This window comes from Struthio camelus, chromosome Z, assembly GCF_040807025.1.
Source record: "Struthio camelus isolate bStrCam1 chromosome Z, bStrCam1.hap1, whole genome shotgun sequence".
NCBI classification, from domain to species: domain Eukaryota; kingdom Metazoa; phylum Chordata; class Aves; order Struthioniformes; family Struthionidae; genus Struthio; species Struthio camelus.
Genome location: NC_090982.1, coordinates 31438372 through 31461201, shown reverse-complemented (window position 1 = coordinate 31461201; position 22830 = coordinate 31438372). Strand labels below are relative to the sequence as shown.

At 42.6% G+C, this 22830-nt stretch overlaps 1 protein-coding gene across 2 annotated transcripts in view; it reads right to left on the bottom strand.

The window, feature by feature from the left end:
• The window catches only part of LOC104147228 (BDNF/NT-3 growth factors receptor), a 206104-nt gene extending 184744 nt beyond the window's left edge, over positions 1-21360 (bottom strand). For both annotated transcript variants that reach the window (XM_068927293.1, XM_068927294.1), the window contains exons 1-3: positions 21098-21360; positions 4262-4336; positions 3962-4033 (exon numbers count right to left, since the gene is read on the bottom strand). In XM_068927293.1, the coding sequence (XP_068783394.1) occupies positions 3962-4033; positions 4262-4336; positions 21098-21309 (359 nt within the window). In that variant the 5' untranslated portion in view covers positions 21310-21360. The remainder of the gene's footprint in view (positions 1-3961; positions 4034-4261; positions 4337-21097) is intronic.
• Between the last annotated feature and the right edge of the window lie 1470 nt (positions 21361-22830).

Below are 22830 nucleotides of genomic sequence, written 5' to 3'. Positions count from 1 at the left end.
ACAAATTGTGGTGAGCAGCCCAAAGAAGATCTATCTGGGGTTCAAAAGCCTTTTTAGAAAAGTCTGGAGTACAGAGCCTGGCTCCAGCGCTATACCAAATGATAGGACCAAAATGCAGTCAAAAGCAGAGCTGTATTTTATGTATGAATATCAAGCTCACTTTAAGCTAGCTCAAATGCAATTACGAGCATAGCTGTAGCCATGTGGGGAGCACAAGTGTGGCCAGAGAAGCTGCATAAATATTCATATTTACACTGCAACATCACTGTGCCGCGATACTGTCCGTACCACTTCTGGCAAGGAGGAAGGCAAGGAGGAAGGGGAGGGAGCAGAAGCGAGGAGGCCTGGGGGGAAGAGGTGAAGAAATGGCAATGTCATTTTGCTACACTTAGTCTCCTCCATAGGCAACTGCCTACTCTCACTACTGCCTGAGCTAGCCCTGTACTGCCTGTGTGCACGCAAGGGAAAAATCTACAGCTGGGTCTCAAATGGTTCAATTTGGCTTTTTTTAAACCTGATCAGCCCTAGAGATACAAACACATTCTAAGACTCAGAGCTGTAAGTATGGAGCGTATGCAGCTCTATGATTCAGCGATGCAATTACATACTGCCTGGCACATGACAATAGCTATTTTGTAATGTTTTGGGAAATAGGTACTTGCTGTGAAATTTATTTCTGTATTTAAAGGTATTGACAGAATACCATGCATGCGTATTAAACAGGCCCATTAAAATTATTGTTAGCAGCAGATAAGCTTATAAATTACAGCACTACTAAACCAGGACTGTTTAATAGCTTGTTAAATGTGACTGTTGACTAATTTGAGTCTAAGGTCAATGAGAGTACCAGAATTAGATGAGCAGGAGTATTAATTACTTAAAGTGTTATCTATTAGAGTATTTCTCTTTCTGTTGTTTATATTATTACTCAACTCTTGTCATCATACATCAACTCTAGAAAGATAACTTGGGCTACAGAACTTTGGCCAAGAAAACTAAGTAATGACAAAGAAAAGGCTTAAAGAATTGTATGTTAATAAATTCCTTATAATCTGATATTCTTACACGATTCAGCAAATAAATGCTGTATTCTTATAATAAAGCTTCTTAACAACATCCAAAGACTTTTAATGTGAGAAAACCATAATAGTATCACTAGCAAAATGAAAGCTCATACAGTTACATCAGTTTTCAGAAAGGTGAAGTTTAGGTTTTCTTTTTGAAACAATGACAAACTGTTGTTTTAAAATACAACACAAGACTTCTCGAAGACCTGTACTCCAGCAAAGTGAAATGATTTCACCTTTTAACAGTTTTCTCTGTCCCAACCAGAACAGGGGCTGCATTTCATTCCCAGTGCAGTCAACAGGAGTCTTATTGCTGATGACAACAAGCATTGATTCACTGGGCATTTTAGCATGCATCAAGACTTCCCAGAGAAAACAAGCAAATGCATTTTTTCGCAAGGATAATAGATCAGCCAAGCCAAAACACATCTCTATGCTAACTGCTTTGTCACATGTACATGGAGCAGGCGACTATTGCCAGTTTTTATTTTCAGCCTGATCTGGGCTTATCCTGCATCTGCTAACACTACTAATTCCTCACTAAAAAAATCATAGTACCAGATCCCTCTTATATTCCCATTTTCTGAGTCAGGATCACATATGCATGAAGCTGGCAGAGATCAATTAGCCTAATTCATTTCTAACAAGTAGTTTCACAAACTCGAGATCTAATAAAGCCTGCTTATCAAAAGATGCGTATTTCATGTTTGATGATGAGCTCTGGTTGAAACTTTTCCTGCAGCTGAGGTATTTTAAAGACATCGTGTCCACAAGGATTCTCTAACACCCAAAGAACGTATGTGCACAATGGTATTTTCCCCCTAAATGGAAACATTTATAGGGTTTCTCCGTTCTGTCTCTGTTCTGTATTTTCACAAAACATCTTCACCTACATCAGTTTAGGTCAGAAACAACCACTGGGAACAGAGAGCCTCTGTGACAGCATGAGACTCATTTCCTTAAGAAACCAGCAACAAAGCCTGTGAAGATCACATCAACCTCCTCAGCTTACTTTTCGCGCAGTGTCTACTTGCCCATACAGCTACTAAGGTGTTCCAAGTATCTATCTTCCTTGCTGAAAATTAAACTGATTATTTCTCATCCTGTCTTTGTGGTCATGGAGAAAACTGGCTCTCCTTTTAAAGAGCTATTGCTGTACATCCCTTTTCAGTCTTTTCTTTCTGCTAGACTGAACTAACTCAGCCTTCTCAGTGTTTACTTAAACAATTTGCTTTCCAAACTCCTCATAGTTCTGCTGCTTTTCTCTGTAATATCTTTCTACATGGGTAGCTTCATTGTCCTAATCTGTACACAGCATTCTGATACACGCCTTCCCAGCACCTAAAGTAAAGGTGAAAAGATGCAAACTTGTAACAGAAAATTCCTTTTGATCTCAGACTGAACTTGCTTTGTTCTGCTACATCATGATGAGATTCTCTCTCACTATAGCTACTAAATCCTTCTCTGTGATTGTGCCACTTAGCCAATAATTTTTCACTGTGTATTTCCATAGGGAGTGCATATGCACTCATCTTCATGGAATTTCATCTTATACCATCATAATTCACTGACCAATTGTCACACAGATAGACACACGAACATGCTCTAGAAGATACTTCCCATATTCTCCAACTGATTATAGTAAAAGCAATTTACTTTATTAACGAGTGTATGAGGAAATATGTAACCCTCATAGGTTGTTGGCAAGATCTTGTTCATGCTCCTCCAGTGTTTGCTCCGTATTAAGGATAGCGATTACCATGTAGGCAAATTCTGATACTCACGTCCACTTCTTCACATAAATTAATTTCTATTCTTTGGAAAACACATGTGCTGAAAGGAAGTCAATTTAATTAACAAAGCAATCAGCCCTGAGCCCAATGCAGCAATTCTTCCATATTACAAGAAAGCATTACAGGCACCTTACAAGCCTGAGGCTTGGGCTTATGTCTCCTTGATCTCACTAGGAGTTTAACAAAAGCAAGGGGTTAAGTAAGTGCTAAACACACTATCAAAGATGGACGGACTTAAATGTACACTTGAAAACTTGGCTAAAATAGAGCATCTGTGAGGGGCTGAGCCCCACACATGATGTGAACATTTTGTAGAACTGTGACCACAATTTTCTATGTAAGAAGCAGGAGGGTCCATCCCTCTGAAAGCACTCCACTCCTTCAGGGATATGTACTCAGCTGATCACTTTTCTCTTCTTTTATAAAGAACTCTGGTCAGTTCAGCCTTTGCTAAATCTAAAGTGCAAATAATCTAGAAAAACATAGTCAAGAAGTTGCACAGGCAACGACTCTGTCTCCTGATGTTCATAAACTGCAAATTGCAGGTTATTGGGTGCATCTATGTTAGCATTTTAATTCAGAACAGGAGCAAACTTCTGAAGCAAATCTTCTGCTCATCCTCTCTTACAAGACCTCATCATGGCACAGTCTCAGGGCGTACAATCTGCTAAAACAGCACTAAAAGGCAGGCACTCTAGCTGCTAAAACACGTTCCGTCCGTTGAATCAGAATACAGCTTGTCCAACATCAAACCCATGACACCACATGTGATACACACAGTATGGACATCATACTCGGCACCAACTGACTTGCTCAGAAGACATACTCCTTAATAAAGGAGGGACAGCCAGAGACCACTTTTAGAGCTGTCCATCATCCAGAGAAAACGAGCTGGATGATCTTTCTGCCATCTCATGTTACATTCTTATGATCTGCCAAATCCTCATCACACATGTCCTATTTCAAGACCACTAATTACAAGGGGTCATTCCAAGCCTGTACCATTACAGCATTTTAAATTAAGGAAATAGGAAGAAAGAGAAGGGTTTTAAGAAGGTTTGGGCAGTTTTAACTTAAAACACAGAAACTGTGTTTACTCACATGTATTGTAGGTTGACATTTTTCACAAATGCCTGACGGGACACAAACCGTAAGCCTGAATCCACCACCGTTCTGTAAAAATACATAAAATCGTTAGAATTGTTCATTTAAAATATAATGGAATTGTAATAATAAAAATGATTAAAATAAGAATGTGTATGAAGTCTTAACTAGGCTGAGCTGCAAGCCCTACAGCTACCTTCCATAACACACAAAGTTAGGCTTACTCTCTGATTAGGTCAGTATCTGCTAGAAATAAACAAATATTAACACTACAAAATAATTATCCCATATACTCACAGATTTTTAAGTCCAACATAAAATCCAACTTCATTGTCATTGATACTTTCTAATTTCCGCTGGTTTGCAATGTAACTGTTGAAAACACAAGACAGAAAACAAAGTATGAAAGCGCTCCTTCCATAGCTTTGACCGTTCAGAGGTCAGCAGTAAATTCTAAAAGCCAGCAGTGGTTGCTGACCTACTGCAATGAACACTGAAATCTAGCTGGAGCATCTGCAGAGCAAAAGTACCCCTTAAAGTACCCCCCATCATTCAACTGGTAGTTTGTGGGATGGGGCTGGAGGAGGAACAGCTGAGTTTTGGGAGCTCCCCTGGCCTTATTTCCCTCATGCTGTTGTTAATTTAATCGTTCGTCAAACTGATTTGCTCCTTGTTCCAAAGTAGTGGTAGTTTTATTTGGAGCAATTGGAAAATAGAGGAAAGGGAGGCTACACCTCATTATATTACATACACAAGTGGAAATAAAAAGAACAGAAGCTGTCATAAGAGACTAAAGCGCTGAGTCCTCTCACATACCATGAACTCCTGCCATCGGCTGAACCCTGAGAAGACGCAGGAATGCTAGCTAGTTGTTTGTATTATTATCATGCGAGATCTATGAATGACCAAAGACATCCCTCAGGTTACAAATTAGAACGTTGTACAGATCATACGTGGGATGACAGAGAACCTGTTACCTCTTCTGCAGCCAGAAGAAAGTTTCACAGTTTCAAAGCATGCTGGCTAGGAAGGAAGAATCAGAAGAAACTGCAATTAACTGACTTTCTCAGTAGAAAAGCAAGCGTGGTGTGGGAAACACCTTGCCAAAGAGTCCATGCATTTCAAAAGATAATCCAGTCACAGACAAAAACTGAGATTCACCTGTATTCTTATAAAAACCCAGAATGAATCAAAGCCACAACACAATAAGTTTCTCTAGGCAGATGAAGTCTTTCTTTTGCTAGAATAAAACTTGTTTTCACTTTAAGTGTTTTGTGTATTTAAATAGAATTTGGTGAATTGGAGAGGAAGACGGTGTACTGCTCTCCCAAAGGCAGCAAATCTACCTAAATGGATGTTTTAGAGAACTCCTTTGCGTGCCTGCATCCCAAAAGAAGCTTGAGAACCCAAGAGCTAGGCTGAGCTTGCCTCCAAGCTGCAAGCTGCATACCCTCTGGGGTATGGTCTTGCCAAGTACAAGAAAAAGCAAAAAGTTTCTCCTAATAGGATTCACTGTCCCTTGAGAAAAAGGACAGCAAGTAAAAAGACAACAAGTGACACTGGACAAAATACATTATCACAGCATCATATGCAGTGACTGCTCTTCAGGGCTTTGGATAAGATTAGCATGGCGTACCCATTATAGGGTAATAATTTCCTACATATTTTCTGCCCTTCCTTGGACTTTTTAAAATCAATTTGATTGAATCTCTTGGGGCTTATTAATCCTTGTTTTGTTTGTCTGCTGGTTAATTCATTTATTTTGCTAAGTAAAAACTATGAAGTAGTCTATTAAAGACTCTCAACCCTTCCATTTGAGAGTTCTGTAAGAAGATAATCTTACTGTCTCTAGATCTACCCTGAAGAAGAATTAAGTTTCATCTTATCTACCACTTGGGCCTCATCATCAGCTAAAAGAGAGTTATGCAAGAGGTATCAGAGACATCTTCCTCACGCTCTCCTCAGTGTTCAACCAATGGGCACTCTGGTGAGACCAGGAGACCGAGAAATGCAGAAGAGCAGGAATCAAGGAAAATGGACAGAGAAGCAGAGAGGGAGAAGTGAATCAGAAAAGTAAAAGAGGGAAAGAAAATGAGCAACTACTTTTTACTAGCTAAAGATTAAGTCATCAACAGAGCTCTGACATGCACTACCATAATCCAGCCCCATCAGTTAATCAAACAGATTTATCACATATCCAAATTTGACATTGCAATTTTAATCAAAAAAACATTTAACCAGAACTTACCACTACGAGAAGCTACAAAACTCTGACACAACTTACAGCACTGTGTAGAAAGATATCTGTGTATTTACATGCTGTGGTAAACCTCAGCCAGCGTACAACAGCTCGGCTCTACCAAGGCCAGCGAAGCTACCACAATTTACACCAGACTGAGTATGAACATAGCCTATAGAAGTCAGTGCTGTTGGTCCGTTAGAGAATAAAACAAAGGGACATCTGGGACGAAGAAGTAACATGAATTCACAATCTTTTCTCCCTCGTCTTTTTTTTACTGCAGCCCTTAAAAAGGAGGGAGGAAGTTCCCCTCTTTATCCTGTGCTGGTTATAGGCTCTTCCTGGTTAATGATTTGTGACTCGAAAGGAACTGAAAAAAAATATATGGACTTCCTATAACTGTAGGGACCTGAAGAAATTCTGACCAAGTGCAACTGCAATTAACTAAAAATAGTAACTGCCATGCATTAGGTTTGTATACTACCCATTTTGTACAAGGCTGGACAATAGAGAAAATTTCACACAGTGGGAAATCCCTGCAAAACGACTGTACAGGTGTAATTTACCACAAGCAGGTCAGGTCCTCTTATAACCTTAAGAGGTTATAAGGTCCTCTTAAGGACCTTATTAGGTCCTCTTATGCTTCCTTACTTGCTTACCGAGTCTTTTTTAGGTTAAGTCTTTGCAAGTACCTCACAGCACAGAGAGAAGTGCGATGACTGTGGCTGTACACTTCAGGGGGAAGTTGTTCTCTTGTTTAATTCAGAGGGACGTTTGAAATAAAACCTCTTCTCTAACTGTGGACTATTTTCACCTTCCTCACAACTACTCTACCTTGATGTTACTTATCATCAAACATTAATACTCTAAAAGCTCCAACTTGCAGTGGGCGATGTTGAGAAATGTAATTTGCCTTCCTCCCCTTAAGAATACCCACCCTGTGCTTTAATTGAACGCTTTTTATTGTAGCACAGAAGAAAAACATCCTGACTCATGGCTGGCTGAAGTCATGTGAGGAGCCTGAAAGCTCCCCACCGGCACGCTATAGTGAAGTGTAACACTGCCGAAATCTGGCAGGGTATTATCCAACCCAATCACACATATCAGCTCACAAATGCCAATTACCGCCTTAACCAAATCCGCAGCTGTCTACCATACTGTTCACTTGACTACACTATAGCATTCTGTCTCTCTGTCAGTGAGTCATCAGTAAACAATATTTGGTTTCAGACCGCTAATTTCATCTCCCCATCGTAAATTACTGACTAATTCTGACAAAGGCATTCAGAGTCATACACCTACCGACCCTACAGTGCAATCTACAATAACATGCGCAGCTCAGCACACTTCAACAATTTCACTATTGAATAATGCCACATACTCGTATTTCACCACTTCCGCAACATTCTGGAAAGGGTATTTTAAAATACTATGGTAAAAGACTTAACTTTTCCAGATAATTTCTTTTTAATAGGGTGGTCTATATTTCTGCTCGCTACACATATAAGGGACTGTGGATTAAGTCAGTACAAATTCACTGAAACAACTGCTGAATCATGAGAGCATGAAGAGAAAGCAGGTTCTGCTCTCTAAAAAAAATGTAGTTTCTTTTGTGCTCAAATAGCTCAAAAAAAGATTTCACTCTAACTTTTAAACCTGGCATGTCCATATTCGTTTTCCTAAACCGAAAACATTTGGTCGGCAGAAATATGCCTCGCTAACTTATTTGATTTACTCTGTTTTCTCTGGACTAATGTATGTAAGGTATATTACTCCATTTGGAGCTACAAGGACATGCTGCGAAACCAGCCGCGCACTAGTCTTAACGACATAGACGCAAGCACATAACACCAAGGCAGCTCCAGAAGTATTTCTGTTGCCAGAAAACTCCCTTTATGGGAAACATATTTACTTAACACTCCAAAAAATAAATCAATTATATGTTTAGCTCTGGTTCATACAGCTGGGGAAAAAGTTTTGAAAATTCATAAATATTCCCTGGTGAAATGTTTCTGAACTTTGAGAAAACTTTTTACTTTGAGCTATTTTTTCACCAGATCTTCAGCAGAAAAGACAGCACACTCCAGACATCGAACCGTCAGCAGATGAATTGCCATTTAATGACAGGTCACGTATGTCCCTAGTCTACACTACTGTGATAGCTGTACTTATCATCCACAATTTAAAAACTGCAAAGTTCTCTTGTCTTGTATTTTTTTTACAAACTCAAGTGAAAGACCAAGTTCATCAAAAGGTATGCTAAAGCATTTTCAGCACACCTGGGCTGATTTATGGTTATGCATCAAAATCATGCAAAACCTGTAGGCTTGACACAGTACTTGATGAAAGTTGGCAGATTCAAATGGGTTTCACTTGCAGTCCCATCAAAACCAAATTTGAAATAAAGCTTAAGGGGGTGTGAACTCACATAGTTTGAAAGTGAAGCACAGAGCTACACAACATTGCGTATCAGGAATGCCAGGTTTCAGGCAGATGTAGGGACCAATGATATAACCTTCACCCAAGCAAGAAATCTTTATAAGTAGGACCAAGTTCCCCCTAAGACAGAATATCGGTGTAATATCTAACAGCAGGCTAATGAGCATAATATATCTATACCAGCAGCAAGTTCTTTACAGGCTCAGTCCTATTCCAATGTTTTTTATCTTAATTTTGCTGTCTTCATCTAGCATCATCAGTCCCAGATTTCAGAAGGCCAATCTCAAGAAACAGAACTTCTACCACTAAAAGAATACCCCATATCTCAGAAAAGAGCCAGAGTCTCCAGTATGTCCATTGAAGACCTACCTAGAATTAAGCGATTGTACAAACAGATGCTCGACTCTTTGGCTTTCCAGTATTTCCTGATAAATTCAGAGCAAGTACTGCATTTTTTCTTTTTCCTCTTTTTTTTTTTTTTAACTGTGAATCATTTTGTCCTTGACAAACAATGGAAAACTGATTGCTACTATCACAGGCTCCTTAAGTCATCCTTTAGGGTTTTTGCCTCCCATTTAGAGAATTTAATCATGAGTCACAGAGGATTACAGGCGGTAGTTTTTCATATTCCAGTATAGCAGCTCTAGAGCTGACAGAATTAATGCTGGGATGCTTCTTTGCAGCCACAGGCACACACATTTTTTGAGCATATTCTTCACTTCACATATTTCACATTCAGATAAAGCACCGTTCAGGGCTATCTGGAACTAAGTATTTCATGCCCAAGGTCACACATTCGAGTTGGCTTCAAGGATTCCCTAATTTTGATCTGTGGCAGCTTCAACTGCCAGGAGACAGCAGGACTCGGACATTCCGATGGCTCCGTGCCAAGATACTATGATTATCCAATTAGTAGTATCCAATTAGTAGTATGCAGTTGCCATTGGGAATTGCTTCTCCAAAGCCAACATCCTGAACGAGCACCGCCAACCTACCAGTTTAATGCAGCAGAACGCTGAAATTTCATGGTGATCCCAATCTTGCTTTGGCACGGCAAGAGTGGATCCATGCTCTTGCTAAAGGCTGCAACTCCCTGGAAAATGGAAAGCCCATGGTCTGCCAGCCAACCTTAGTCCACTCCTTACAGCATGCAAATGTTAAGGTAAAAATAAAAATAAATGAATATGACTGCAATGCAGAGTTTAAGAAAAGAGTTACTATATTTGGAGACAGGGAAAATGAAACGCAATGCATCCTTGGGCTTACTTATGTCTCTGCTTTGGCCTCAAGGTGCTTGTTGTATTCTCTCCAAATAGCAGACTACCAAATCAAGCTAACACTCAAGACACTTCATGCAGCTCTCCAGATTCAGGATTGATTCACGCCCTTGACAAATTGCAACTTCAGAATTACTTTCCTCAAAACAAATGCAAAGCTTATGTACCCTATTGCCTCCATTAGGATCTCCATTCAGAGATCTGTTCTGCCCCCTAAGCAGCATGCATTCCATAAGTTTGACACTTCACCGAGATACAAATTTTTAATATTTCTCCAACAGACTGTTGCCAGTCACAGTCTAGCTTTTCCTTACCAAGATATTTTGTAAATGTTGATATTACTTGAAAACAGTTCAAAAGAATTATCAAATCAAATCAGAATTATCAAATCTATTAGAAACATTTATTTCTAAAGCTGTATCTTATACTTTAGTTGTCCACAAAATGTATTTCACCCACTGCATATGAAATCATCTCTGCAGATTGTCAGGAAGGCACTTAAATTCCCATACTCCTTTCTAATCTACAAAAAATGATACATAAAATAAACATGTAAAAGGAGAGCAATGAACGTGGCTCTTTATTGGTCCTTGACAGAGTGCGGACATAAGAGCAGACAAACACTTTTTCCTTTAAATTTGGCTTGCTAGGAAGAAAACACATCTTGAAGGAACAAACAGATGTGAACATAAACATATGTGACAATTCTTTCTCCTATAGAATCACCCAGTGTGGTGATTTTTCAAAGACTAGTAACATAATCTCTCTCTTTTTCAGCACTTGCACACACCTGTAGCTGTCACTGCCCTTGATGCAAACAAGACTGGTAAAACTTCAGTGCCATAGTAGTGCAGTTAGATTGTGCCTAACCTTCCTTCATACATATCTTTTTAGGTCTTTCAGTGAATCAAAACATTAAAGCGACTTGGCTGATGTCAAAATCTTTGAATTCTTTTCATCCCAGCAACCCTGCTCAGACAGGGACCTTGTGGAAGGGATGTCTTAAGTGAGCTATGCAACCTTCAGTTAGATGAGCACTTGCTGACATAATTCAGTATGCCTTACAACATTTTAAGTCCTTTTCCCATCTTCAGGTTTTGACATGTTCAATATTCCCCAAGTCTTTGATTCAACAGAAGAAATTCCTTCTGAGGTCAGTCTTCCTCCCAGGTATATTATTTCCACTGTCTAACATTAATACTTTACGCAGTTTAAAATGACTGGTTCTTGGAATGTCAAATACTCGGTTCCTTCTTTTCTGATATTCGCTGGATCAAAACATATGTTCATACCTGCTACACTTTCCATTGGCTAATTCACTGCATGCAATACACCTCCAGCCAAACATACTTCAAAAGGTAGTACTGCCAAATGATGGAGCGAACTGCAAAGCTTGAAGCCATCTATCCAGGAAAACCCATCTATATCCTGCTAATGCATTAAATTTGCTGAATAATTTGACTCCTGACATCTCAAACAACATTCTCCTTTCCATAAGCCAGCAAAAATGTTCTTTCTTCTGTTTTTATTTAAGTCTTGAGAGCCTACATATGGTCATAATCTCCATCCTTTTTTCTCTGCAATTATTAAATAGAGAACCCAATTTGTAGATGTTTTTCTGTTCTTCAAATGATACCATCTGCTGCCATGGTTCACAACTCGTTTTCTAGCCTCTTTCTCAAGGTCTGTGAAACATTTTGTGTAGCCCTGACCACAGATCTGCGTCTTCTTCATGCCATATCTTGTCTTTTAATGGAAGACATACACGAATACACCTCCACATTATGTTACTAAAACATTCCAAAAGGGCTATAGGTTGTCTTTCTGAATTTCTATGACACTGACCCTCTTGATGTTTACATCACCTTTCTAGGCCCAAAACAGGTCACCACCTTCTGTATGTCAACACCTATTTTACCATTTATATTTAACTGATGTACTTTTCGGGGAGCATTTCAACAGCAGTAAAATTGCCTCTCTGTTAAAGCATTTTGGAGGCACTCTTTACTTTTCCACATTTAGGAGCTCTGTGCAGTGCCCTGTTTCCCTTTCTGTTATCACATTTATTTCCATTCCATTCTCTGTCCTGTGCAGGCCAATTCTACTCATTTTAATTGGCCAATCTTTTGAATTTACAGCTTCCTCCATTATTATTCCTAAAAACAGCACTTCCCCTTCACTTGAGGAATCCCGTTCTTCACTTACTACAAGCGGTTTCTTGCGTGCACTGAATATTTTAGCACAATAGTGTGTTTATTACACTTTCTGCACGTTTGTCAGTAACCAGGGAATTTCTAATGCTCATGCTGAGTGCCACATCACTGCCATCGCTTCCGTAACTTTCCACGTTCCTGTACTTGGCCAATTTAATTTCTGGGAAATTCTCTCTTGCAATGGTACGCACTGTCAAATCTTCTCTCTTTCAGATTTTTATTTGTATTACTGTTTGCTCTGTGGCTTGCTGTATACACGTTCCCTTTTCTAGAGTGAGATCAACTGGACTTAGAACCCATTCAGGGACTTCTTTATTGTTAGACTTCAAGAAAATCTACTCTTTTGTAAGTGTTAGCTTCGTACTTTTAACATCATTTTAAGTCTTTGACCATCTTCTCTACCGTTCTCCCTTCAAATTGTGTAATCACCCTGCTTGTACCTCTTTCATGAGCTGGCATTTTTTTTCTACAATGGCCTTCAAATGTCTTCACTATTTCTGCAAAAGCCAGCTTCTCCTTACCTGCCATTTCCTCATACCTTTACAGCTGACAGTTCTTCATACACCTTTACAGCTTTTGACTCTGCCACTGCTTAGGAACAGAGTGAAATTTTTCTCATCCTCCAGCCCATTTATCCTTATGGTTTTCACAACCACTACACACCCGTGCGCACCTTTCAGCATTTCTCCAATTTACACACCTCTCAGCAGTCCCCCAGCTCTCAGGGAGGATAAGGCGTTCACCTGCAATCACACAACATAGGGCTACCATCTCCTGAACCTTTCACTTCAGCTACCAATCGTGAAGAGCAAAACTGCTTCAAGATAACCTGCTCATTATTCTACTTCAGCGCCCTTATGCCACATGTGGATTTGTGCCAGTTCAAAACATTTGTTAAATTTTTTGAACCTAACCTGAAAAATTTGGACTTTTGTATGCATATATAAACACGTGGCATATGCAGCATTCAAAAGATGCTTACATCGCTATCACCGTAAACTTGAAAATAATTTGGCAGGTGCTTAAGTACACTACATAGTTTAGTCACTCATAAGTCAACATAATTGCTACTAGTAGGAGAGTTCGGTATATGTGTCCACAATGTGAGGATCACTGTAGGCTTATTGTATTCCAAAACCAGTCTTTAAAAGTTAGGAAGAGGCAAGACTGGAAGGGGGGATAGGAAATGAATAAGCAATAGATTATTCACCTGCCCATCCAAAAGAAGCAATGTCACCTCCCTGAACTAGATATGTATTCTGCACATAGGTTCATAAGAGAAGAAAAGAGAAAAGAGAAAAGAGAAAAGAGAAAAGAGAAAAGAGAAAAGAAAAAAGAAAAAAGAAAAAAGAGAAAAGAGAAAAGAGAAAAGAGAAAAGAGAAAAGAGAAAAGAGAAAAGAGAAAAGAAAAAAGAAAAAAGAAAAAAGAAAAAAGAAAAAAAAAGAAAAAGAAAAAAGAGAAAAGAGAAAAGAGAAAAGAGAAAAGAGAAAAGAAAAAAGAAAAAAGAAAAAAGAAAAAAGAAAAAAGAGAAAAGAAAAAAGAGAAAAGAGAAAAGAGAAAAGAAAAAGGCATGCCTGTGTCTAGTGGAAGACCATGGGTTTGGAGAAAATGCTAGGAATAAGGTTATGCAGGCATGCCAGGTTCAATTCTTTCTTCTTCCTAAGGAAGTGTGGTCCCAGGCTCCTGAAAGGTACCCTTCTATAATGTAATCCGAGGATGGCACTCTCAGCTTTACCTGTTCATGCTGTTCTTATTTTTGCTGTAATCGCACAGCCAGTGGAGCAAGCACAGGACCCAGCTGTCTCACTACACAAATAAGCATCACAGCCACTTAGCTAAACAGACAGTCCTGCTCTCTGACCCAAAAGCCTATTTAAATACTCCACGCCAAGCAAGGCAACTCTGACAGGAAGACTCAAGGCAAATCCACATCTGTACGCCACATAGGACGGTAGTTAAGATGCTGACATGCAAGACCTTGGATCATACCCACGCTCTGACTTAAGCAGAGCGGCTCTTGACATACTCTGCTGAAATGTTTTGTTTGGGACCACATGAACATCTCACTCCCCAGCATGACGCTGCTCACCGGGGGGGAGCCCCTACTTTTCCCACTCATCTCCATGCACGAAGTCCCCGAGGCTTCTCGTGTCGTCAGTGACGAAAAGAAGGGTGCGGGGGAAATGCCTCCATCGGATAATTCCCTGGGGGGATCAAATTTTGGCCTTCTGAATCAATCCCTGGAAGAAGTGGGCTCTCCGTTGCAGGCAGGAGTGCAGACAGCTGAGCCAAGCGCCTTCATGACACAGTTCATAGGGACTCGCCAGATTTTGATCGCTGCGGCCTGGGACAGTCCCGGATATGCTTAGCTAGTAAGACACGTGACACTTGTAGCACATGCTGTGCAAAGTGCCCCCATCCATGCCTATGAAGTCGACATGCCCAGTATAAACACGTGATATAGCCACATATGCTCACTGCGCTGTCTGGCATTTAGAGAGTCAGACAGTTGTTACAAAAGTATGGGAAAAGTCACGTCCTATATGCTCTTCATAAGGAATACAGCATCTGACTGCGTAATGTGGGATATCCACATCACACAGGATATCCGCTTAATATTGCCCTAATTATTTTTATATGCATGGTTCAGAAATAAAAAAGGTAAAAATTACTTCATTTAAATCTTACATCAAAAGATTTCTTTTGTCTTAACTGCCAGACCAAGAAGAAAAATAAATAACTTGCCCAGCCTTAATTAGAGCCCTATTAACAGATTCTTCCATAAGAAGCTTAGAAGTGTTGCCATTTCACTGCTTTTCTGTTTCAGCAACGGACTAACTTTGATTAACGCATCATCCTTCTTTTATTTATACATCAGACATATGTATATTCTGAACCGTACATCCTCTATGAATCTAGTACGAGCTTCTGAAGTGACTGCATCTGTCACTGTTTTGCTCATGGAACTACTGTGCAGGTTCAATTAAATATGGAAATTATCTAAAACTTTGTAAAACCCCTGCAAAATACTCAATCTCAACTTCCTCTTGCCTCAATACACGTACTCTTCACACAGTAGGAAAATGTTTGGGATCCAAGAAAAGCCCGAAGCCAAATACATATCAAATGATGGACTACTGGTCCTCAGGAATATTCCTGCTCTTCCAAACTCAAAAAAAGGTAGGAAAACGCTCAGGATCAAAGTTCATTTCATTTGTAGCGTATGTTCTCTAAACTCTTCTATACTGATAAAAAGCTAATTCCATTGAAGTTTTGCCACTAACTTTAACAAGGCCAGAATTCGAACCTCAACTTCCCCCTTAAAATAAAAGTCATCTCTAAGTACCTTGCTGGAGCAAAAGGCTGGTTCAACTCACATCATTCAGGGATTAAGGTATCTCAGACTGCCTTTACAAATGCCTTGGGCCTTGTGTCTGCCTTGTTCTACTTTCTCTTAGTTCTGTAAAAAAGTCTTGGTTCTTCAGGCCTTGCCTAGAACCGAAGCATATTGACCTGAAATTTGATCTTCAGGAATTTATCCTATCGATGAAACATAAGTCAGAAAGAAGAGTATGTGAATCGGTATTAAATATATTTAACGGTTTCAGTTATAAATGTTGTCAATAATCACCACTGAATGTAGGTCATTTTCTTCTAGGAAAATAAAAAAAAAATTGCATATTCACAATAAAATTTCCATGGCATGGCTTCTTTCCCATCAGTGCATTATGACTCTGCAGTGTTATGGTTAATAGTAGACACAATAATAAGACACAAGATCTCCATATACATATGTCAAGGGGTTTAGTTTGCCTTGCTTTATGCAGTTTCTGAAAACTTAGGCTCCGAATCAAAAAGGAATTAAGATGCAACTCCAATATATTTGATTTCAATAGGAACTATGTGCCCTCATACATTTGTATAAGTACATCTTAGCAAATGCAAACAGCATCCATAATAGTGTTCACATCCCAGGCAGTATAGGCATATTGCTTTCAGGCCTATGTGAATTTATTTCTCCATTCCAAACGCACATAAAAGATATATTAATACAATCAATGCTTTACTTATTAAAAAACAGTTTTCAAAGAAAGGTTTTCCAAACTTAACAAGCTAAATATACATCTACCATCAGTAAGGTATTGAGAAGGTTTCTAAAGTTCTCTGCTCTGTTTTTCCTCATTTATTTTGCTTCATTACCTGCTACACTCAATCCAGCTTGGGCAAAGAAACTCTGCTAGCTACCTTTATCGACACATTGTTAGATATTGCTGCACTGACAGATGGAGAAATAAAACAATTATTTCATTTTTTAAAAGTTTCTGTCATACAATCGTTTGAAATCCAGAATCCTGTTAAGCTGCTTCCTCCCTTACACTTTCAGCACAAAACTAATAAAAAATGGAACCTGAAAAATCTGGAAAATGCCATCCCAAAGCTACCAGAGGCTGGACTCCTGGGCCTTCCGTTTTCTCATTAGCAAGGAAGGGAATGGAAGTTTCTTAAAAATAACACGTTCGAGACCAAAGCCTCAGATTCATACAAATGGCCTTCAGTTTTGTGTATAAACCTAAAGCCTCTCTTAAAATTCTTGGGTGAATAAAGAGATAAAATCAGAGGTGGTGTTTTGCAAGCCCAATCCTGCCCAAGGCTGAGCACCTCCTGAAAGGTGTTGCCCTCCCCCAGCACCTCTGAGGTCCCCTGGGGAGCCTCATCAGTCCTCACCCACTGCAAGGACATAGACTAAAACAAGGGATGCAAAAAGTTACCTGGGAGCAAAAAGAAACCAGCACACATCAAACCCTATGGTTTGTAATATTTGGGGGTTTTTTAGAGCCCGGAAATTACAAGACTGATTTTCAGCAGGCTTCCTTTCACCACACCTTAGCCAACTTCCAAGATCTTCAAGAAAAGATTAAAAAAAAAAAAAAAGACAGATTCACAAAAGGAGCTATTGTATCACAACTGTCCAAATTCCCTTTAATAATTTGCACCCTGATATATCCCTCCTGCTTTACTGTATCATTCTAAATCACCAAAAATAACCTTTAAATCCAGACAAGCTGTGCCATCCTGCACAGCCAAGAGTTGTTTTCAGGAGCAAGGGAATGGGGGTTGAGAAGCCTTGTACACAGTTTTGTATTGCATTTAATCTACAACAGAGTCTAGAAATCTAAAATGAAAGAGACGCAAAAGACTAACGGCACTGAGCTTCATATGATTTTAAACACGACTTTTTTTTAGCACAAGCTCACATGACTTGTGCTTGTTAAATAATTTACTACATAAATTACTTATCCTATCTTATTTATTAACAATTCTAGAGTGCTTTATATAACTGCATTAGAAATTTACTTTGTGGTTTTGAAACGCACGCAATACACAATCACCTCTCTCCTTTACAAGGGAAGAGCTAAAAAGTCACCTACTATTTTGTTGGCAAGCAGTTCTTCTTGAAGGACATCAATTAATTTCAAACCTCATTCACCTGAATAATCATAAGTCAACATATTAATTACTTGATATCAGAGCTGCTAAACTAGACCATCAACATACTTGCATTCAAGAAGATACTTAAATAGCAAGGACTATGAACAGTCACATGCACTGAGAGGTACTAACAGTACATTTTATTTAGGAGAAAATTGTTAGATCAGTCCTTTTAGAAAAAAATCCTGAAAAATTTTTAAGTAGCTTATTTACTATCCTATTAATATTTTGCTTGAGTGATCTTGCTATGAAATGCTTATGTGCCATTGTGCCTACATGGTATGGTTTTAATAACATCCATACGTTCATTTTGCTCTCACCACTCTTCCTCCTTAGCTCTTACTGTGAGCTTCAGCTCTCCTATGGCTGATTTCATGATTTGAATTTAGGGCCTCACTTTGGAGTTGGGCTTCTCTCTGATAACCTCAGTACTACGAAACAGTTATTTTGATTAAGCTCTGTGATGATAAGCAATCTTAGCACAGGCAGATGCTTTCCAGACCAAGTGCAGTCCATGTCAGTACCCCAAACAATGAGACAAAAATCCAATTTTATTACCGGCAGAGGATTTCCAAAATATGCCTTTTATCCATGGGAACACAAAAATGTGCAAAAACAACAAGGAAAGGAAAGAATGAGGATGATGACTAAGAAAAGCACCAAGCAGAAATACTCCTATGCCCTCCCACACCAAGTTTCAGCAGCTGGGCTTTGCAGGCCTGATGCAAACCGCTCCAGGCGGCTTTTCGCTCATTTCAGCCCATTTGGATGGGGACCCTACCAAGAATAAGGTAATGGCTCGGCCATCTGAGAGGGCTGAGGTTATGCTTGAAACTGCCATCTACCTACAGGTGGAAACAGAGCTGAGGTGTCTCGGTACCAACTGGTCAAGAGGGTCTGACGTGTAGGACGGCAGCGCTGTTGTTCCTGCCAAAACCCCCAGGCCCCAACTGGTGGCCCCTTCCCACCCCTCTGGAGCCAGAGGAAAGCCCTTGTGGCCTGTCCTTCTCCCCTTGCATCCTGCCTGCTCAGCGACATCCACCCGGCCTGCAGCCAACCCTTTGCACCACCACGGGGTTCACCAGCCTTGACCTAACCTAGTGCAAATGGCCTTCTTCCCAGGTGAAGATCTCAGCCCAAATTCCCAGGGAGTCACTGGAAGTTGTGCCTAGCATTGCAGGATCTACTCCAATAAAGAGCAAGGCAGAAGCAATAAATGAAGAGCTGGTCTCAAAAGGCATTCAGGAAAATATGCAGGAATAGATTACTAGAAATTAAGTGTCTTACGCTCTTCTCACTCTCATTTATAACCAGAGTAATTCTACCAGAGATCAATGGAATTGTGCTTCTGCAACTACAGAGCACAGAAAAGAAATATCAGGCCTGAAGCTTCCTAAATCAAATGCAATGCTACAGCCTCTCAAACTGGTTTCTTACCTAAAATAAACAAAGATGTGCAATGTTGAAAAAAATGCATTTTCACATTCTGTATCTACCATATTAGAACAGCTTCCTTGCATATTTATTGTCTGCTGACTTCCCACAATGATATAACCAGACAACTACAGGACGCAATTGTTAATTTATGCCTACAAACTAATTAAAGGGCTATTCATGCTTTATGTTGAGGTATGTTAAAAAAGGCCATCTTAAATATGTGCAACAGCATCTCCCGAGAAATCCATGACTCAAAATTATTTTTAGACCACCAAACACAACAACATGCAGTGTCACAGAATGATACAGTAAAAACTGGAAAGAACTGTAAAGATAGACAGTGATGCTGAAAAAATACAGGAAAGAATAAAAATCAAAAGCATCAAGGCTAAATGACTAGACATGTTTTAAGCTGATCACGGCTGGCATACATATTTATGCGTGCTTTTTTACCCTGGCCTTTTAAATGGAGTTTAAATTCTAAGGGGAAATTGCTGAGTTACCTCCAAATTGAAAGTACTGGATAATAAGGCTATAAAAATGAGCAGTGATGCATGGCTTGAAGCAATTTTTTTTAATGAAGCAATCCACAGAATATTAAACAAACATCTGAAATGATAACTGCTTTAACAACTCAGAAAGATTGTTCATTCTCTTAGGTCCTAGAAATCTACTGAAGGTAGGCCCTGCATGAGTAGTAGAAATGAACATCTCCAGCTTTTTCCCACATAGTACGCATCCACAGGAAAATGCAGCAAACTGATTACAACAAACTGCAGAAAGGTAGCCCAAAGGCTAGACTTAATCTAAAGTCGCACTAAATTTCATGGCTTTTTTACATTGTTTCTAAAGGAGACTGAACAAGAGAAGGAAGAAAGAGAAGGGAAACAGTGAGAAATCTGTAGAGATTTTGGGGAAAATATGCTGGTACCTTTTACATTAAAACAATCCAGAAACAGCAGGGACTGGGGAAGATGGAGATGGACAAAACAGCTTTAGAGGGCTTTTTCCCCATATCCACCATCTACAAATCCAGTATCCAAAATTTTTGCTCGGTAGGAGTCTTTGCAGCTCTTCTCAGGCAAAAATATGTCGCCGCCACAGAGTATAGAGCTGTTAGAGGATGCAGGACCAGACATAAAAAGCTACAGAACTCCCTCACTGAAATCGGCTTCAGGCAAACAAGGATGGAGATGACATGTGGGTAGGAGGGAAAAATATAACTTCTTGCACCTTCCTCACTATTAATGAGGGATTCCCAATGCTCCAATGCTCGCTGAGAGATAGCGCAATGCTAATTCCCCTGCAGACTCGGTATTTGCTCCTTTCAGCCACCTTACAGAGAGCAAAGCCGGCTAGCACGCTGATGGCCAGGGAAGGGGAGATGGTTTGCTCTCCCTTCCACCGGGATGTGCTGCATTCCCTTCTTTTTCTCTTTCTTGTATCTCTTAAAAAAAAAAAAAAAAGAAAGAGAGAGATACAAAAGTGGCGATAGGCGAAAGGGGGGAAAGCCGCCCACCAAAGCTCTCCGTTTGCGGGAATAAACGGAGGGAGAGAAAGTGGCGGGGGGCGGGGGGGAAAGGAAAAATCCTTCCCATCCTTCGCTACCGACGCAGAGCTGAGGTTTGGGTGGCGCGGACGCCCCCGGCAGAGGCGGCGGAGCGGAGCCGCTGCGCGCTCCAGCCGCCCGCGGCTATTTCCGCGCGGTACCCGCCGGCCAGCGAGCAAACTCCGCGCCGACCTCCGCGCCGCGCCGCTTCAGCCTCCTCCCCGTCCCCAGGAAATCGCATGGCGGGCAATTAAGATTTATCATCTAACTGCTCTCGGAATCATATCTCTGGGAAGTCAAGACCAAAATTAAATCACGCCGGGCTTTTAGCTGGCACATCTGCCCGCCGAGCAAGTGCACTGCAGCGCAGGCAACTTCGCCGCCGCCCGCCGCCCCCCGCGGCACCGGGGCTCGGTGCCCGCCGCCCCCCGGGCTCGGGCCGCCGCGGGCCGCGTCGCCGGCGGGGGAGGCGGCCGGGCCGTACTCACATCTCGGTGACATTGTCGCCCTCGGCGCTCCGCTGCGGCACGGGGAAGGAGACGATGCCCGGCGCCGGCTCCGCGCACCAGATCCGCCAGGAGCTGCAGCGGCAGGACGCGGGGCAGGCCAGCGAGCCGCGCCAGGAGCCCAGCACCAGGCAGCATAAGCCCCAGAGCCGGGCCAGGCCGGGCCCCGGCCACCGCCGCCGCCAGGACACCATGCCGCCCCCGCTCACTCCAGCGCTGCCCCGACGGCCGCCGCCTCCTCCTCCTCCTCCTCCGGCTGCTGCCGCCGCCGAGGGTGCGCAGCCTTCCGCGCCCGGCGGGCGGCCGGGGCTCACATGAGCGCGCCGCGCCGCCGCCGCCCCGCGGCTCTGCCCGCCCGGGGGGCTCGGCGGGGGCCGGGGGCTGCTGCGGGACAGAGACAGAGAGAGGCGGTGAGCGAGGGGCACCTGCCCGCGGCGGCGGCTCTGCCCCGCGGCGGCCCCGCCGGGGCGCGGGGGCAGGTGGCGGCGCGGCGCGGAGCGGAGCTCCTACCTGCGGGGGCTCCGCCGGCCGCGGCCCGCGGGAGGGGAGGGGAGAGGAGGGGAGGGGAGGGCGCAGCCGGCGGCGGCGGCGGCGGCGGGGCTCGGGGCGCCGTGCTCGCCGCCCTACGCACCGTCTCCTCCTTCCTCCAGCTGATAATAAAGCAGCCCCGGCTCCCGCTCCAGCCCAAGCCCAGGAGCTGCCGGCAAAGTGACGTGGGGCTGACGCAGAGAGGGGCAGAAACTCCACAAAATGAGACTGAAATCCAAAAAAAAAAAAAAAAAAAGACAAAAGCAACAAGGGAGGGAGGAGGGAGGGAGAGAGGGGGCGGCGGGAGGAGGGTGCCTACCAGCAGATACCAATAGGCAGGCTGCGCCCCGGCACCGGCACACGCGCCCGGCAGGGGCAGAGCCCCGCCGCGGTGCCGCTGCCCGCCCGCCCCCGCCCTGCAGCCCCCTCGCCCACGGCGCCGGTCCCGGGCGCCGAAACCGCCTTGTGCCTCCCTTAGCGGCCCCTTGCGCCGCGGGTGCTTTTCTCCCCCAACCCTCCGCCGCGCCGCGGTGCGCTGCGGTGCGCTGCGGTGCGCTGCGGGTTTTCCGCAGCGCCTGCCCGAGCGGCGCGGGTTTCCTGCCCGCAGTGCGCTGCGCAGCGCGCTCCGCAGGCGCCACCGCGCGTCTCGCCGCCGCCCTGCACCGCGGCCTCGCGGCGGCCCCGCGGCGGACACCGCCCCGCGCCTGGGGGATCATTGCCAGCGGCCGGGGTGCGCGCTGCAGCCTCGGGGCGTCTCAAACGTGTGTGGCAGGTGTGACTTACACACGTCCGTCGCAGGTGCCTGCAGATGCAAAGAGGGACCGGTCTGGGAAATCTGGCCTCACGAGGATGCCCTCCCCTGGCCCTTCCTGGCACCGCGGTCCTCGCCTTGCGAGAGGCAGCCCTTGCTTAATGCTGGCAGCCTGTTCAGTTGCCTCCGTACCATCATATCGAAAGACGGGGAAGGGCCTTTCTTATCTAATTATCTGAGGTGAATATTTTTAAACGAGTTCATCAGGCTACAGAATTTTTGTTACATATATGTACAACAACTTGTCAATATACTGTTTAGAAGGTGCTCGGGAATCAATTTGACATGACACATTAATTGAATGAACGTTCAGTTCAGCCCTTTTTGCATGGGCTCAGGCTTCAGAAAAATCGAGTTCTCACAAGGCACGTTCACA